General features: G+C 44.1%; 1 protein-coding gene across 1 annotated transcript in view; it reads right to left on the bottom strand.

Moving 5' to 3' along the window:
• Window positions 1–372: 372 nt before the first annotated feature.
• LOC123749033 (uncharacterized) overlaps window positions 373–18,962 on the bottom strand; it is a 121,338-nt gene continuing 102,748 nt past the window's right edge. Inside the window, exon 8 of the mRNA XM_069326606.1 lies at window positions 373–510. Within this exon, the coding sequence (XP_069182707.1) occupies window positions 373–510 (138 nt within the window). The remainder of the gene's footprint in view (window positions 511–18,962) is intronic.

Here is an 18,962-nt window from a genome sequence, read left to right as displayed (position 1 = left end):
CATTATTCTAACTTATAAAGACCTGTGCACTGTTTTATGTATAATTATATTATATTATAATTCAAATAAACTTTTTTTTAATATTATGGCCCGGGTGTACTTATATATTGATTATATATTTGAGAGCCTTCTACTGCACTTATGTAAAGGTTTATTTTGATAAAAAGGCCCACAATATCATCTGTCCTCACAGCAACATTAACAAGTGCTGGACACGCAGGTTATGTTTAAACTACTGTGAAATAAGTCATTTATCACTGGTGCAAGATCGAATTAGTCATCCCGAAGTCTGTAAATACAAACCGAGCTTACTTATTGGGATTCTAACTTGTATAAGACTTTATACAATAAATTTTTCTCATAGGTTAAACGTTATGGCACAGCGTTGAAGGACCCCACCAAGTTCAGGCGTCGACCAGGACTATCAGAGTAAATCATGTTGCTGATAACTATGTTATACTCTGGTCTGTTCCTTAGCTGAGAATCCCCGTCAGGCAGGAGCAGCAACACCTGCAAGGTAGAGGAGATACTTAGCCAGAGATTGAGATCTTGAAGATCACTTTGCCGTATTGTCAATAGTGGCAGCAGGATAAAGCCAAGTGAGCTTGTGACTAACATGCACTGACGAACGTTGGCCTCGCATATATTTAAGAAAGATCACGTTAATAAAGTTCAATATAAAACAAGAACGTTTATAGTATTCTTGATACACCCTAAGTAACCAAGCACAGTACCCTACATGGTATTCTTGCCACCCCATAAGTAACCAAGCACAGTACCCTACATGGTATTCTTGCCACGCCATAAGTAACCAAGCACAGTACCCTACATGGTATTCTTGCCACGCCATAAGTATCCAAGCATAGTACCCTTCATGGTATTCTTGCCACCCCATAAGTAACCAAGCACAGTACCCTACATGGTATTCTTGCAACGCCGTAAGTAACCAAGCACAGTACCCTGGATAACAAAGGAGCTGAAGAACCTTTTAGGTAGAAAGAGAGCTTGGTACAAAATGATTAGGTATGAGGAAGTCAGTTTAGAACAAGAATTCGTAAAACTGGTTAGAAATGTTAAAAAAGAGATAAGGAGGGCAAAAAGAAACTATGAAGTTCGCAAAGCAGGGCAAGCAAAGACAAATCCTAATGGATTTTTTCAGTTGTATTGAACTAAGAGTAGAAAAAAGGATTAGACCATTAAAAATTTAGAAAGGTCAGATAACTTTGTAATGACGAAGAGATGTGTAGTATTTTTAATAAATATTTTATATCAGTAATTTACTAAAGAAGAACAGAACATTATGCCTTCAGCCGAACAAGTCTATGTGGGTGAGGACGAGGACAGGTTGACTAGTTTAGCAGTTATCAATGAGGATGTTATTAAACAAATAATGAAACTCAAACCAAAGAAATTCCCAGGGCAAGACGAAGTGGTTGCCAGAATGCTTAAAGAATGAAAAGAAGAGCTTTGCGAGCCATTTTCTACCATATTTAATAAATCATTAGAGTCAGGAAGAGTGTCAGAGTCGTTGAAAGTTGCTAGTGTGGTACCAATTTTCAGGAAAGGAGATAGATCACTTGCGTAAGACTATCGGCCTAACGCCTAACTTGTGGGAAAGGAGCTGATAACGTTTATTGTAGGAAAGTTACTTGAATCGATAATTGCAAATACCATTCGCCTTCATCTTGAAAAGCATAAATTAATAAATGATACACAACATGGTTTTTACAAATGGCCGTTCATGTTCAACAAACTTGCTATCCTTTTATTCAAGCATAGTTGAGGCAGTTGATTGTGGTAAGGATTGTGATGTTGTGTACCTTGACTTTAGCAAAGCTTTTGATATACTGCCACATGAATGACTGATTAAAAGGTTAGAGGCTCATGGTATTGAGGGTACTACAAAGGGCATGGCTATACCAAAGGAAACAAAGAGTTAGTATAAATGTGGTTAAGTCAGAGTGGGAAAATGTTGTAAGTGGAGTGCCTCAAGGCTCTGTCCTGGGACCTCTGTTGTTTATAATATATATAAATAATTTAGATTCAGATTTAAGCAGCAATATTTGTAAATTTGCCAATGATATAAAAATCGGGAGGGTAATAAACATGGAAAAAACTCACTATCACTTCAAGAAGATCTAAATAAGATTTTGAAATGGTCAAAATTTTGGCAGATGCAATTTAATGCTGACAAATGTAAGGTTTTGAGGCTAGGGAATGATGATAGTGTAACTCGGGTTGAGTTCCTCTCTCTACTTCTCTTTGCTTCTTTTCCCTCTACCCGTATTCTTACTTTTTATTCTCTACCAAGGGACCCCAAAACTTTTACCAAAACCAACTCCACGCCACGTGGTCCTAAGACGATTGACCGACTTAGGATTCTACACCCAGTATGACGTGACCTAGGCTTTGAGCAAAACCCTAGAGTCGCCTCTACGCTGCCACCACCAGACCAGCAACACCGAGCAATGATCGAGGTCTGGATCGATCACGCTAATTAATCAACCTTGGGGCTTGATCCCCACTCGATGACCGTGGAAACTTAAGAGTGTGAAATTAATTACACGGGATTGATTCGATGTTAGAATCGATGTTAGAATCGGCGCCCAATCCAACTTTACCTCGTGTGGACCACGTGACCAGGACAAGTTTACACATAAAACACATGGAAATAATAAAATGCAAAATATTAACAAATTTAATTTATTAAAAGAAAAACTAAAACAAAATCTAAATATGTTCACTCCCTGTCACTTTAACACTCCCTACTTGACCTGAGTGGCAAATGAGAAGACTATCCCTATAATTAACAATAGCAACTTTACCTTGGGCGACCAGCTAAAGATGTTGGGCTGGTCTTGGGGAGAGGTAAGATGTTTGACCTCTCCCAGCTGCTCTGGAGACCACACTGATCTGTCCTCGTCTGATCTAGCCCAGACTAGAACATTGTATTGTTCCGCATCGCTTACCCAGTTACTTTAGCAAGGTTAAGTTATAACAATTAACCTCTGTTTGTACTGAATTGATCCAGACTGGTTGAATTATTTTACTGAAATTAAATTACACAAGCCTCTAACGGCAGAGCTGTTCCCGATCACAAAAATGGTTATTAAAACTGAGAAATAGTAGACCTGTCAACCCTGATGACCTATGACCGCCGGTCACTCCGCCTTACAAGTTAGATCTGATTCGTGACGTCACTGATGGTGACTTAAACTCAATAATTAGAATACTCTTGATATTGTACCCAGTACTATTATACAATACAATTTTAATACAAAATGAATAAAGGCTAATTTCTCTAAATTACTGAATACTATAGGATGATTCATTATACGCAGCTTATGAACAAAGCGTCGGTTTTTTCCACCGCGAATTCCCCTGGGGTCAGGTTCCCAGGTCACCATGCGGGCTCAGCTTCCCATTCTCTTTTGTCGATAAACCACTCTGGATAATTCTTACAACAGCCTAGTTTGTTACAACCCCCCCCCCCCCCCCCCGCACAAGCACATAGTAAACCTTGTTAATTTGTTAAAAATCACGAGGTTTAGTATCCAAACCCACAATTCAACTCATGCCACAAACAAAAGCTACCCTAACTAATGAAATTTGACAAATATTTGAGTGTCCAACATCAACATGTTTAAATTCATAAATTTCTCAGCTGTCAACTGACAGCAATCTTCTAACATCAGGAAACATACATCCTATCCTTACTGACATAGCTAAATAACATGTCCCTACTCTACCATCAAAGACTAGCTATTAAACTCTCTTGGCTCTTCACTAGCCAAGTCCATGTGTCCTCTAGAGCCGGCCACACCGTGCTCAACCAAACATTAAAGTTATAACTTCAGACTGAACTTTCAGTCATCCGGGAGCGTACTACGGAACTAACAAGTTCACATCCGTGTACTACCCACTCCCCACTCAATGTCAACCTTGACATGTTAAGGAACACACCTAACGTTTATTACATGTATCTAAAAATAAACAAAAAAAATCCCTATACTATATCACAGGTTTCAGCTGACTGTACAGCCAAGTGTTCTCACTCACTAGAAGTGTCAATGTTTATATTGGTCCGCCTCTCCTGTGTTCAAACATTCTGCAAAAGTATCACAACATAATTTTCCATAACCGTTTGTTCTGGGCTGAGACAATTACACAGGGGCTTCGATTTTGATTACTGACCAATTTATAGAGTAAAAGTCATATATTATACCAGAATTATTTTAAATCTGTTTTTCAACATTTATAAAGTATTGATTCTAAATCTGTTTTTCAACATTTAAACAAAAGTGTCCAGATGTTCTTTACACAGATGTTCAGAGCCAATTTTGTTGTTTGTATCAATTGTTCATATTGAGTAATCGAGAAAAAAAAATCGATGCTGCTGGATGCTGAATGTAGTCGCTGACGATGACGGTGTCGATCTTGCTTCTCCCCATGTGTAGACATCAATACCTGGTCCTCTTGTACTCCCATCCGGTACTCCTGAATGACGACAGAGTGTAGTAGAGCGGAGTGCCAAGTGACAGCTGTAGAATACTGTTACTTCGGCCATTAATCTTGCTCTCGACAGTCCACACGCCTTCGTATCAATCACAGTTCACACAGCAGTCTTGATGTTAAACTTGACGGCGCAGATGACCACAGCAGAGCAGGACTGGATGTACCAACGGTGTCTCTTAGCAGGAGTGGTGTCAGAAGGTCGTAGAGGCGGGTTGCTTGTTTGCAGAACAGGTGAATCTCGTCTTCCATCATTGCTCACGTCATCTCAGGCGTTTCTTGATGTCACCAGGTTACTAGGCCGTAAACACCAACTGTGTATACCCTCGTACCGCCGACTTTAGGCCAAAGGAGACAATTTTGCGACCTTCTATTGGCGAGTCCCGGTACTCTGTAGGGAAACCGTGCCTTCCACCTGTGACCGCCTTACTTCCGCTTTCTTGTTACTTCAGATGACGTAATCATTAATCTTCCGGCGAAATTCTTGAGTACTGCTACGTGCTTTCCATTTCTTGACCTCTCCTCCAACACTGCTGGAATGGCTGCAGTCTTGATGACGCAGCAGGTGGGTAGTGGTGATCTCGAGACAGCTACCCCGGCGTTGTATGGCACCTCCGGTGACTGCTATATAATGTGGACAGCTCGCTGGCCCTGACAACCTCGTTAGTGACGTGAGGCGTCGGCCGGGTGACTCTTGGACAGTCACTCATCCCCAAAGTAACTGATGTATGAGTCACTGGGTCTGGTGGGGGGAGGGCTTTGTGTAACGTGCCTCCCCCTCGGTCTTTACAGACAAGGGTTCACGTGTGGCTGGAACAACTGGGTCGGTGTACCAATCAGACCTGGGAACAGACAGACACAACACAGCGGAAGCATAGATATACTCTGGGTTTGGTAGGGGTGGAACCCAAGAGCACGGTAAAAGTTGCTACCTGAGTCAAGTATAGACATAGTACACCTCATTGCCTTTACAGGAAAATCTAATGAATACTAAATTATACTAACCAAGGAAGTTACTTTACTGTATAGCGCGAGATCTCGTCACCATAGGGTGGCGAGACTGCACCTGACTACTGATGAGCGATGACAGAGGGTCATCCTCATCTTCTGACTCGTCGGTGAAGCCATGAGTCAGCACTGCTGAGTCAGGAACTAGACCCACTGAAGGCAGTTCTAATTCCTCTCTAGCATGATAATGTTTCAATTTATTTACATGAATTGTCCTTTCCACCTGGTCCTCGAACACTCCCTTTATAACAAGATTAACCGGCCCCGCCCTTTTAATTACTCTATATGGTCCTCGCCACCTCGGAGCTAGTTTCCTGCTCTGATTGGCGGGCGCAGCCTCATTCACTCTCAATACGAGGCTTCCTTCCTTCAACTCAAGAGGGCGCACTTTCTTGTCATAAAAATGAGCATACCGAGTCCGTGCCTTCTTGGACGCTTCAGCTGCAATATTCCATGCATTTCTCATTTTTCCAAGGACCTCTGAAGGATAGTCCTCCCCGTATGCAACATTATGTCTGTTAAGCAGACCTGACGGGAAATTGCATGAATTACCAGTAAACAAATGAAGTGGTTGGGTGTTAATTGATTGGTGGATGGCAGTATTCAAGGCGAACTGAACATAGGGTAGGTGTTCATCCCAGGTGTTTGCATCATGTTCAGCAAGGATTGCAAGCATATCCTTGACTGAACGATTAGTCCGTTCCGTCATTCCGTTTGCTTGTGGGTGGTAGGCTGTTGTAAAAGCCGAAGTTGTCTCTAAAATCTTACAAACTTCTTTAAATATATTCCCATTGAATTCTTGACCCCGGTCAGAGACTAAAACTTTAGGAGGTCCGAATACAGTAACGAACCTACGCAAGAACGCATCTGCAACCGTACGAGAATCCTTCTGAGGTAATGCAACTAGTGTAGTGTATCTAGACAGATGGTCAACTTCCAACCCCAGGCGACCTCATACCCACCTCAACCTCAATCCACACCCCAACCTGAGGTCACCCACACCATACCTCAACCCCAACCTCAATCCACACCCCAACCCGAGGCCACCCACACCATTCCTCAACCCCAACCTCAATCCACACCCCAACCCGAGGCCACCCACACCATACCTCAACCCCAACCCCAGGCCACCACAGCCTTAGACAGGCAGATGCGCACGGAGACGCCGGGCACTCAGTTGTCGCCATACGTAGAGGCGTTAAGTAAAGGCGAGGGAGCCAAGCCGAGGAACTGTGGCGCGGGTTCATCAGGCGGGAAGCAGCCCACAGCTGCAAGTTCGAGCCACCCTGCGCGGGGTACCAACAGAGATCCGCGGAGGTGTTACTCCTGCTGGAAGCGCGGGCATATACAGAGGGATTGCGAAGTCACTCCTACGAAAGCATGAAAGCAGGCTCCTAGTGATGGTAGGCCTACTTTTGAGGTGAAAGTGGAAGGTGTGAGATTGACAGCTTTTGTTGATACAGGAAGCCAGGCAACGGTAATTAAAAAGTCAGCCTTCAGCAATTTTAAGTATGCACGTCTTCAACGTTGCGCAAAGACATTAACAGCAGTCAATGGGGAAAAGATTGAGATCGTAGGTCAAGGTACAGTTAATTTTGAGATTGATGGGGAATTGCAGCCTCACACATGTACGATCGTAGAGAACCTTGATTTTCCTGGTCACATCTTAATGGGAACTGATTTTCTGTCGCGATTTGATTATTCCTTGTCTGCTCAAAAAGGGGCTAGGAACTGCAGGTTGCAGTTGGGACAGACTTCCTACCCAGTGGAGATGATCGACCATCCCCCAGTTGTAGCTTCAATTAAGAGGAAGCTGAAATATAATGCGCACTATCCAAAATTGATTTTTAAGTCTCTTCCAGACACAGTTAAGAGGTCATGCGCATTGCATGCATTGGCCAAACAGAGTTGCCCACCACATTCTGTTAAATTTATTAAAGTAGCCGTGGGACGTCACATACAACCAGGTACCACCCTTCAGGTGGCTGGGAGATGTGATAGTTTATTAATTCCTCATCACTTAGTTGTAGTGCTCGATAAAGGTGCACTCATTCCAGTTGTCAATCTTTCACATAAGACTTTTCGCTTCAGGGCAGGTGATAGGGTATCTCAGGGAACCATGGTGGAGGACACAGAAATCTTTCACCATGAGTCAGCTGAGACGCCAGCCGTCACTGCACAATGTAGTGCACTGAATATGTTGAACACTAAAACACCATCCAAAGTACAATACGAGACGAGAAATGTTGCACAGAATGTTGAGGAAGTGGAAAAATTAATTTCAGCACTTGATTTGCAACATGTTGCACAGGCGGATAGGAAGGCACTGAGAGGAGTTTTACGAAAATTCCCGAAATTGTTTGCGACAGAGGATGACCAGATTGGTCTCCTTGATAAGATCGAGCACACCATTCCAACTGGTGACCATTTGCCTGTGTACACAAGACAGTGGAGGTTGCCGGAACAGGCAAAGAACATTATCAGGGAGGAGTGCCAGAAAATGTTGAGACAGGGCGTGATAGAGCCTAGTACGTCACCATGGCTCTCTCCTGTTGTGCTAGTTCGGAAACCGGACGGTAGTTATCGTTTCTGTGTTGACTACCGGAAGGTGAACGAATTAACTAAGGGTGATGTGTATCCGTTGCCCCGAATACAGGAGATAATAGATCAATTTGGTGCTGCTAAGTATTTCTCAACTCTTGACGCAAAATCGGCGTATTGGGCGATTCCGGTGGCAGAACAGGATAGGGAAAAAACAGCATTCTCGGATGGTAGGCACACTTATCAATTCCGTAGGATGCCGTTTGGTTTGAAGACAGCGCCTTCGTCGTTTCAGAGGGCCATCAACTTTATCCTTAGTCCGGTACTGGGTAGGCATTCTTTAGCGTACCTGGATGATGTTGTGATATATTCCAGGACGTTTGAGGAACACCTACAGGACTTGACTGAGACTTTGAAGTTGTTAGATCAGGCAGGTTTCAGGCTGAATGTTCAGAAGTGCACCCTGGCGGCTCAGAAATTCAAATTTCTGGGGTTCCAGGTGTGCCCAGACGGTATCCGACCTGACCCAGATTCTTGCCGCGTCATTGCTGACATGCCTACTCCAAGGACAGCAAAGGACGTGCGTAGGTTTTTGGGGGCGGCCGGATATTTTCGTCGTCACATTGAAGGTTTCGCTGGCATTTCAGCACCTCTGACTGATCTGACAAAGAAAAATGCGAAGTTTGTGTGGAAATCAGAACATGACGAGGCCTATCGCAAACTGAAAGACCAACTAATCACGACACCGGTATTGGCTATTCCTGATTTTGAGAAAGAGTGGGAAGTGCACACTGACGCCAGCGGTATTGCTATTGGCGGGTGCTTAATTCAGCGAGATGCGGATAATTTACCCCATCCAGTAGCCTATTTCAGTAGGAAGGTCAAAGGACCTGAAGTTCGTTATTCAGCTACGGATCGGGAGGCACTGGCAGTAGTAGAATCAGTTAGGTATTTCGAGCCTTACCTATTTCAGCGGCATTTTGTAATCTACACAGACCATCGAGCGTTAACACACATATTTAAGAAGCGAACAAAATGCCCACGAATGTCACGCTGGTCTCACGAACTTTCGGCCCACTCGTTCCAGATTTTGTACAAGCCTGGTCCAGCCCATGTTGTGCCAGATACGCTAAGTAGAAATATAGCGGCAATACAGATTAATGAAAATATTGAAACCATTCCATCGGATAAAATGAGAGAATACCAGATGAGCGAGCCTAGATGGAAAGAAATTATTGAGTATTTAGAGGGAGGAAAATACCCGAAAAAGAAAAAGAATTTACCTATTCATGATTTTGAAATGAAACAGGGCGTCCTGTATTATGCTAATAGCCAGAATGATAGGGCAGTATTTCAGCTAGTTATTCCGGACGCGTTGCGGTCATCAGCGTTAAAGCTTGCGCATGCTTCAAAAATTGCAGGGCATCCGGGGATCTTTAAAACGCACTTAAAAGCAAAGTCTCTATTTTATTTTCCAGGATTACTTTCTGAGGTAATCAATTTCGTGAAGTCGTGCCCTCGTTGCCAGAGGAGGAAAGGTACCCTTAAGGTACAAGCCCCACTTCAGGAATTTCCTGAAATTCGTGAACCGTTAGATCGTGTGGGGGCCGATCTGATTGATTTACACCACAGTCATTCAGGTAACAGATACGTGTTGGGGTTGAGGTATGGTGTGGGTGGCCTCGGGTTGGGGTGTGGATGGAGGTTGGGGTTGAGGAATGGTGTGGGTGGCCTCGGGTTGGGGTGTGGATTGAGGTTGGGGTTGAGGTATGGTGTGGGTGACCTCAGGTTGGGGTGTGGATTGAGGTTGAGGTGGGTATGAGGTCGCCTGGGGTTGGAATGGGTATGGGGTGGCCTGGGGTTGGAATGGGTATGGGTATGGGTATGGGGTGGCCTGGGGTTGGAATGGGTATGAGTATGGGGTGGCCTGGGGTTGGAATGGGTATGGAGTGGCCTGGGGTTGGGGGAAGGGTTGGTATGGGAACTGAGGATGGGGTCAGTATGGGAATTGAGGATGGGGTTGGTATGGGAATTGAGGATGGGGTTGGTACGGGAATTGAGGATGGGGTTGGGGTTGTTGTAGTGGTGGATGAGGTGTACCTGAGCGGTCCCCAGTGGTGTCGGAAGAGGTGCTGTCCTCTACACTTCCACTTCCACTCCCACTGGTCCCTACTGACTGGTCACTGTCTGGGTTAAACATTTTCTGTGATTCCTGGTGTGCCATGTCTCTTCTAAACTACCCTATAGTACACCCTCGACCCGGACTCACTACAACCGTGATCTTACACAAATAATAATAAAAAAAAAATCGCAACTCTTTTCCAAGAAACAACTACTAAATCCCCAAAGTAGGAAATACACCGATTTATCGAGAGAATCGCTGAAGTGAATCCAATGAATGAGTGTCTGCCCCGCACTCGTGTCTGCCCGTGAAATATCCCGCCGTTCTATTGCTGAAACCTAAGTCCTTTACGTTAAAAAAATTAAAGAATCTAATTTATATAAAACAATTTAAATGATAACGCAACTAACGCGCAGCACTCGTGATGGATTAATAAAGAATATTTACTGTACTTGAATACTAAACGCACTTGAAGTGAGCAGCGTGGCCCCTGATGACTGATGGAGCGGGACCAGCTGCGCTGAAAAAACTAAGTCCCGCGCTTTTTCGCTTAAACGCTGAAAAATCAAAATTTTTGTTCTGAAGGAAAATAACTAGTTTTACGTTAATAAACCGCTCTAGCGATTAATATAGACACCCAGGACCTATATATGCTTACCAAAAATTGATTTTTTTATCAAAAACTGGGTTTTTACTAAATTGCTGGACTGCCAATTTTCCTGACTCCGAGGGAAAAATATTCTATCACCCCAAATATCACAAAACTCCTTTAATTCACAAAAATTTGGGTTTCTCGTTCCCAGATATAAATACGTTATTATTTACTACTGACGTTGTATGCAGAACAATACCGACACTTCGGGCGGTTTCAACACTCACTAATTCGAATTTTCGTCAAAATCAGAGATTTTCACCTCAAATGGACTCTGACAAAATTACGACACGATTTTCTCGAAAAATAACTAAATTCGGCAAAAATGTAATTATCACTGTTTAATGCTTTACGAACAGAATTACGTCCCTTGCGTGCACTAGAGAGTAATACTGACCCCAGAATATACACGAAACATGAAAATTAGAATTTCTGCCAAAAAGTCAGATTCTTGCCCAAGCTGGACTTAGAAAATTTTTCACCTACGTTTCTACTGAAAACAGAATTCTAAGTCTACAAACACAATTCTACCGTCTTACTGGTAAAAACTAGAAAATATCACTCGCATTGACTGGGGAATCCTAATGACGCCCAGAACATACACGTGACCCACGAATACAAATTAATTACAGTTAACGACTTTCCGACATCGACTTAGCCGAAAACTTATCCCAAAATACTTAGAAATATTCCACGGACAAATAACATTTACACACAACTTACTATCCCTTAAACTCTTTCACTTACTATAGTGACCGACCAATAGCCCTAAGTCCAGAGGATTAACTACACTCTAGCAACAACGCCTCTGACTTAGACTAATACAACAGGGAATAGCAAAGCTTAATGTACGCACTTAGCCTAATATGCAAGAAAATGCTAAACACTTTGATAAAAAAAAAAAAAAATTTTTAACCGGGGATTGAATGTAAGGGAAAAAAAATTAATCTCTAGAACAACGAAAATAAACGGAAATTACTTTATAAATTGAAGTATACTTAATTCAAAAATGCACTCGACTTAATCTTATAATTGCTCCTACCGGCTCGCCGTACCACACCTAGCCTAGGGGCCTCGACCATCTAGGTTCCAACAGAGCGACACGCAGCTTTCAGCAACAATTATGACTAGGGACGACTCAACCTCCACTAAGTGTGCGATCACTTAGTTGTTGAATCGCTGGCGTCCCACAGATATACCCGCCCCGACAGCCCTCAAGGAACTGCTGTTGAGAGTATGGTGGCTCCCAACACCTCTGAATTAATTGCAATGGGTCGAGTATGGTACCCAGTCCAATCAACTCGGAGCGGTCTCCTTTTCAATAAATCTATTTTAACAGCCTAATCTTACTAACTAAACCTTAATCGTATCAGCCCACATGACCCAAGATTCGCCAATCCCCACTCAAACGCACTGTTGTGGGGCGCACTGCTAATCCTGGCCCGCGGCTGTCTCCTTAGCATCCGCGCACGTGTTCGAACGGCTAGACGCGTGAGCCTTTCAACAATTTCAAACAAAATTGTTGAAACCACCGCTGTGCACCATTGTAACTCGGGTTGAGTTCCTCTCTCTACTTCTCTTTGCTTCTTTTCCCTCTACCCGTATTCTTACTTTTTATTCTCTACCAAGGGACCCCAAAACTTTTACCAAAACCAACTCCACGCCACGTGGTCCTAAGACGATTGACCGACTTAGGATTCTACACCCAGTATGACGTGACCTAGGCTTTGAGCAAAACCCTAGAGTCGCCTCTACGCTGCCACCACCAGACCAGCAACACCGAGCAATGATCGAGGTCTGGATCGATCACGCTAATTAATCAACCTTGGGGCTTGATCCCCACTCGATGACCGTGGAAACTTAAGAGTGTGAAATTAATTACACGGGATTGATTCGATGTTAGAATCGATGTTAGAATCGGCGCCCAATCCAACTTTACCTCGTGTGGACCACGTGACCAGGACAAGTTTACACATAAAACACATGGAAATAATAAAATGCAAAATATTAACAAATTTAATTTATTAAAAGAAAAACTAAAACAAAATCTAAATATGTTCACTCCCTGTCACTTTAACACTCCCTACTTGACCTGAGTGGCAAATGAGAAGACTATCCCTATAATTAACAATAGCAACTTTACCTTGGGCGACCAGCTAAAGATGTTGGGCTGGTCTTGGGGAGAGGTAAGATGTTTGACCTCTCCCAGCTGCTCTGGAGACCACACTGATCTGTCCTCGTCTGATCTAGCCCAGACTAGAACATTGTATTGTTCCGCATCGCTTACCCAGTTACTTTAGCAAGGTTAAGTTATAACAATTAACCTCTGTTTGTACTGAATTGATCCAGACTGGTTGAATTATTTTACTGAAATTAAATTACGCAAGCCTCTAACGGCAGAGCTGTTCCCGATCACAAAAATGGTTATAAAAACTGAGAAATAGTAGACCTGTCAACCCTGATGACCTATGACCGCCGGTCACTCCGCCTTACAAGTTAGATCTGATTCGTGACGTCACTGATGGTGACTTAAACTCAATAATTAGAATACTCTTGATATTGTACCCAGTACTATTATACAATACAATTTTAATACAAAATGAATAAAGGCTAATTTCTCTAAATTACTGAATACTATAGGATGATTCATTATACGCAGCTTATGAACAAAGCGTCGGTTTTTTCCACCGCGAATTCCCCTGGGGTCAGGTTCCCAGGTCACCATGCGGGCTCAGCTTCCCATTCTCTTTTGTCGATAAACCACTCTGGATAATTCTTACAACAGCCTAGTTTGTTACAACCCCCCCCCCCCCCGCACAAGCACATAGTAAACCTTGTTAATTTGTTAAAAATCACGAGGTTTAGTATCCAAACCCACAATTCAACTCATGCCACAAACAAAAGCTACCCTAACTAATGAAATTTGACAAATATTTGAGTGTCCAACATCAACATGTTTAAATTCATAAATTTCTCAGCTGTCAACTGACAGCAATCTTCTAACATCAGGAAACATACATCCTATCCTTACTGACATAGCTAAATAACATGTCCCTACTCTACCATCAAAGACTAGCTATTAAACTCTCTTGGCTCTTCACTAGCCAAGTCCATGTGTCCTCTAGAGCCGGCCACACCGTGCTCAACCAAACATTAAAGTTATAATTTCAGACTGAACTTTCAGTCATCCGGGAGCGTACTACGGAACTAACAAGTTCACATCCGTGTACTACCCACTCCCCACTCAATGTCAACCTTGACATGTTAAGGAACACACCTAACGTTTATTACATGTATCTAAAAATAAACAAAAAAAATCCCTATACTATATCACAGGTTTCAGCTGACTGTACAGCCAAGTGTTCTCACTCACTAGAAGTGTCAATGTTTATATTGGTCCGCCTCTCCTGTGTTCAAACATTCTGCAAAAGTATCACAACATAATTTTCCATAACCGTTTGTTCTGGGCTGAGACAATTACACAGGGGCTTCGATTTTGATTACTGACCAATTTATAGAGTAAAAGTCATATATTATACCAGAATTATTTTAAATCTGTTTTTCAACATTTATAAAGTATTGATTCTAAATCTGTTTTTCAACATTTAAACAAAAGTGTCCAGATGTTCTTTACACAGATGTTCAGAGCCAATTTTCTTGTTTGTATCAATTGTTCATATTGAGTAATCGAGAAAAAAAAAATCGATGCTGCTGGATGCTGAATGTAGTCGCTGACGATGACGGTGTCGATCTTGCTTCTCCCCATGTGTAGACATCAATACCTGGTCCTCTTGTACTCCCATCCGGTACTCCTGAATGACGACAGAGTGTAGTAGAGCGGAGTGCCAAGTGACAGCTGTTACTTCGGCCATTAATCTTGCTCTCGACAGTCCACACGCCTTCGTATCAATCACAGTTCACACAGCAGTCTTGATGTTAAACTTGACGGCGCAGATGACCACAGCAGAGCAGGACTGGATGTACCAACGGTGTCTCTTAGCAGGAGTGGTGTCAGAAGGTCGTAGAGGCGGGTTGCTTGTTTGCAGAACAGGTGAATCTCGTCTTCCATCATTGCTCACGTCATCTCAGGCGTTTCTTGATGTCACCAGGTTACTAGGCCGTAAACACCAACTGTGTATACCCTCGTACCGCCGACTTTAGGCCAAAGGAGACAATTTTGCGACCTTCTATTGGCGAGTCCCGGTACTCTGTAGGGAAACCGTGCCTTCCACCTGTGACCGCCTTACTTCCGCTTTCTTGTTACTTCAGATGACGTAATCATTAATCTTCCGGCGAAATTCTTGAGTACTGCTACGTGCTTTCCATTTCTTGACCTCTCCTCCAACACTGCTGGAATGGCTGCAGTCTTGATGACGCAGCAGGTGGGTAGTGGTGATCTCGAGACAGCTACCCCGGCGTTGTATGGCACCTCCGGTGACTGCTATATAATGTGGACAGCTCGCTGGCCCTGACAACCTCGTTAGTGACGTGAGGCGTCGGCCGGGTGACTCTTGGACAGTCACTCATCCCCAAAGTAACTGATGTATGAGTCACTGGGTCTGGTGGGGGGAGGGCTTTGTGTAACGTGCCTCCCCCTCGGTCTTTACAGACAAGGGTTCACGTGTGGCTGGAACAACTGGGTCGGTGTACCAATCAGACCTGGGAACAGACAGACACAACACAGCGGAAGCATAGATATACTCTGGGTTTGGTAGGGGTGGAACCCAAGAGCACGGTAAAAGTTGCTACCTGAGTCAAGTATAGACATAGTACACCTCATTGCCTTTACAGGAAAATCTAATGAATACTAAATTATACTAACCAAGGAAGTTACTTTACTGTATAGCGCGAGATCTCGTCACCATAGGGTGGCGAGACTGCACCTGACTACTGATGAGCGATGACAGAGGGTCATCCTCATCTTCTGACTCGTCGGTGAAGCCATGAGTCAGCACTGCTGAGTCAGGAACTAGACCCACTGAAGGCAGTTCTAATTCCTCTCTAGCATGATAATGTTTCAATTTATTTACATGAATTGTCCTTTCCACCTGGTCCTCGAACACTCCCTTTATAACAAGATTAACCGGCCCCGCCCTTTTAATTACTCTATATGGTCCTCGCCACCTCGGAGCTGGTTTCCTGCTCTGATTGGCGGGCGCAGCCTCATTCACTCTCAATACGAGGCTTCCTTCCTTCAACTCAAGAGGGCGCACTTTCTTGTCATAAAAATGAGCATACCGAGTCCGTGCCTTCTTGGACGCTTCAGCTGCAATATTCCATGCATTTCTCATTTTTCCAAGGACCTCTGAAGGATAGTCCTCCCCGTATGCAACATTATGTCTGTTAAGCAGACCTGACGGGAAATTGCATGAATTACCAGTAAACAAATGAAGTGGTTGGGTGTTAATTGATTGGTGGATGGCAGTATTCAAGGCGAACTGAACATAGGGTAGGTGTTCATCCCAGGTGTTTGCATCATGTTCAGCAAGGATTGCAAGCATATCCTTGACTGAACGATTAGTCCGTTCCGTCATTCCGTTTGCTTGTGGGTGGTAGGCTGTTGTAAAAGCCGAAGTTGTCTCTAAAATCTTACAAACTTCTTTAAATATATTCCCATTGAATTCTTGACCCCGGTCAGAGACTAAAACTTTAGGAGGTCCGAATACAGTAACGAACCTACGCAAGAACGCATCTGCAACCGTACGAGAATCCTTCTGAGGTAATGCAACTAGTGTAGTGTATCTAGACAGATGGTCAACTTCCAACCCCAGGCGACCTCATACCCACCTCAACCTCAATCCACACCCCAACCTGAGGTCACCCACACCATACCTCAACCCCAACCTCAATCCACACCCCAACCCGAGGCCACCCACACCATTCCTCAACCCCAACCTCAATCCACACCCCAACCCGAGGCCACCCACACCATACCTCAACCCCAACCCCAGGCCACCACAGCCTTAGACAGGCAGATGCGCACGGAGACGCCGGGCACTCAGTTGTCGCCATACGTAGAGGCGTTAAGTAAAGGCGAGGGAGCCAAGCCGAGGAACTGTGGCGCGGGTTCATCAGGCGGGAAGCAGCCCACAGCTGCAAGTTCGAGCCACCCTGCGCGGGGTACCAACAGAGATCCGCGGAGGTGTTACTCCTGCTGGAAGCGCGGGCATATACAGAGGGATTGCGAAGTCACTCCTACGAAAGCATGAAAGCAGGCTCCTAGTGATGGTAGGCCTACTTTTGAGGTGAAAGTGGAAGGTGTGAGATTGACAGCTTTTGTTGATACAGGAAACCAGGCAACGGTAATTAAAAAGTCAGCCTTCAGCAATTTTAAGTATGCACGTCTTCAACGTTGCGCAAAGACATTAACAGCAGTCAATGGGGAAAAGATTGAGATCGTAGGTCAAGGTACAGTTAATTTTGAGATTGATGGGGAATTGCAGCCTCACACATGTACGATCGTAGAGAACCTTGATTTTCCTGGTCACATCTTAATGGGAACTGATTTTCTGTCGCGATTTGATTATTCCTTGTCTGCTCAAAAAGGGGCTAGGAACTGCAGGTTGCAGTTGGGACAGACTTCCTACCCAGTGGAGATGATCGACCATCCCCCAGTTGTAGCTTCAATTAAGAGGAAGCTGAAATATAATGCGCACTATCCAAAATTGATTTTTAAGTCTCTTCCAGACACAGTTAAGAGGTCATGCGCATTGCATGCATTGACCAAACAGAGTTGCCCACCACATTCTGTTAAATTTATTAAAGTAGCCGTGGGACGTCACATACAACCAGGTACCACCCTTCAGGTGGCTGGGAGATGTGATAGTTTATTAATTCCTCATCACTTAGTTGTAGTGCTCGATAAAGGTGCACTCATTCCAGTTGTCAATCTTTCACATAAGACTTTTCGCTTCAGGGCAGGTGATAGGGTATCTCAGGGAACCATGGTGGAGGACACAGAAATCTTTCACCATGAGTCAGCTGAGACGCCAGCCGTCACTGCACAATGTAGTGCACTGAATATGTTGAACACTAAAACACCATCCAAAGTACAATACGAGACGAGAAATGTTGCACAGAATGTTGAGGAAGTGGAAAAATTAATTTCAGCACTTGATTTGCAACATGTTGCACAGGCGGATAGGAAGGCACTGAGAGGAGTTTTACGAAAATTCCCGAAATTGTTTGCGACAGAGGATGACCAGATTGGTCTCCTTGATAAGATCGAGCACCCCATTCCAACTGGTGACCATTTGCCTGTGTACACAAGACAGTGGAGGTTGCCGGAACAGGCAAAGAACATTATCAGGGAGGAGTGCCAGAAAATGTTGAGACAGGGCGTGATAGAGCCTAGTACGTCACCATGGCTCTCTCCTGTTGTGCTAGTTCGGAAACCGGACGGTAGTTATCGTTTCTGTGTTGACTACCGGAAGGTGAACGAATTAACTAAGGGTGATGTGTATCCGTTGCCCCGAATACAGGAGATAATAGATCAATTTGGTGCTGCTAAGTATTTCTCAACTCTTGACGCAAAATCGGCGTATTGGGCGATTCCGGTGGCAGAACAGGATAGGGAAAAAACAGCATTCTCGGATGGTAGGCACACTTATCAATTCCGTAGGATGCCGTTTGGTTTGAAGACAGCGCCTTCGTCGTTTCAGAGGGCCATCAACTTTATCCTTAGTCCGGTACTGGGTAGGCATTCTTTAGCGTACCTGGATGATGTTGTGATATATTCCAGGACGTTTGAGGAACACCTACAGGACTTGACTGAGACTTTGAAGTTGTTAGATCAGGCAGGTTTCAGGCTGAATGTTCAGAAGTGCACCCTGGCGGCTCAGAAATTCAAATTTCTGGGGTTCCAGGTGTGCCCAGACGGTATCCGACCTGACCCAGATTCTTGCCGCGTCATTGCTGACATGCCTACTCCAAGGACAGCAAAGGACGTGCGTAGGTTTTTGGGGGCGGCCGGATATTTTCGTCGTCACATTGAAGGTTTCGCTGGCATTTCAGCACCTCTGACTGATCTGACAAAGAAAAATGCGAAGTTTGTGTGGAAATCAGAACATGACGAGGCCTATCGCAAACTGAAAGACCAACTAATCACGACACCGGTATTGGCTATTC

This window comes from Procambarus clarkii, chromosome 2 (assembly GCF_040958095.1).
Source record: "Procambarus clarkii isolate CNS0578487 chromosome 2, FALCON_Pclarkii_2.0, whole genome shotgun sequence".
Taxonomy (NCBI): Eukaryota; Metazoa; Arthropoda; class Malacostraca; order Decapoda; family Cambaridae; genus Procambarus; species Procambarus clarkii.
Note: the sequence above shows the minus strand (reverse complement) of the source record. Positions and strands in the feature narration are given on the sequence as shown.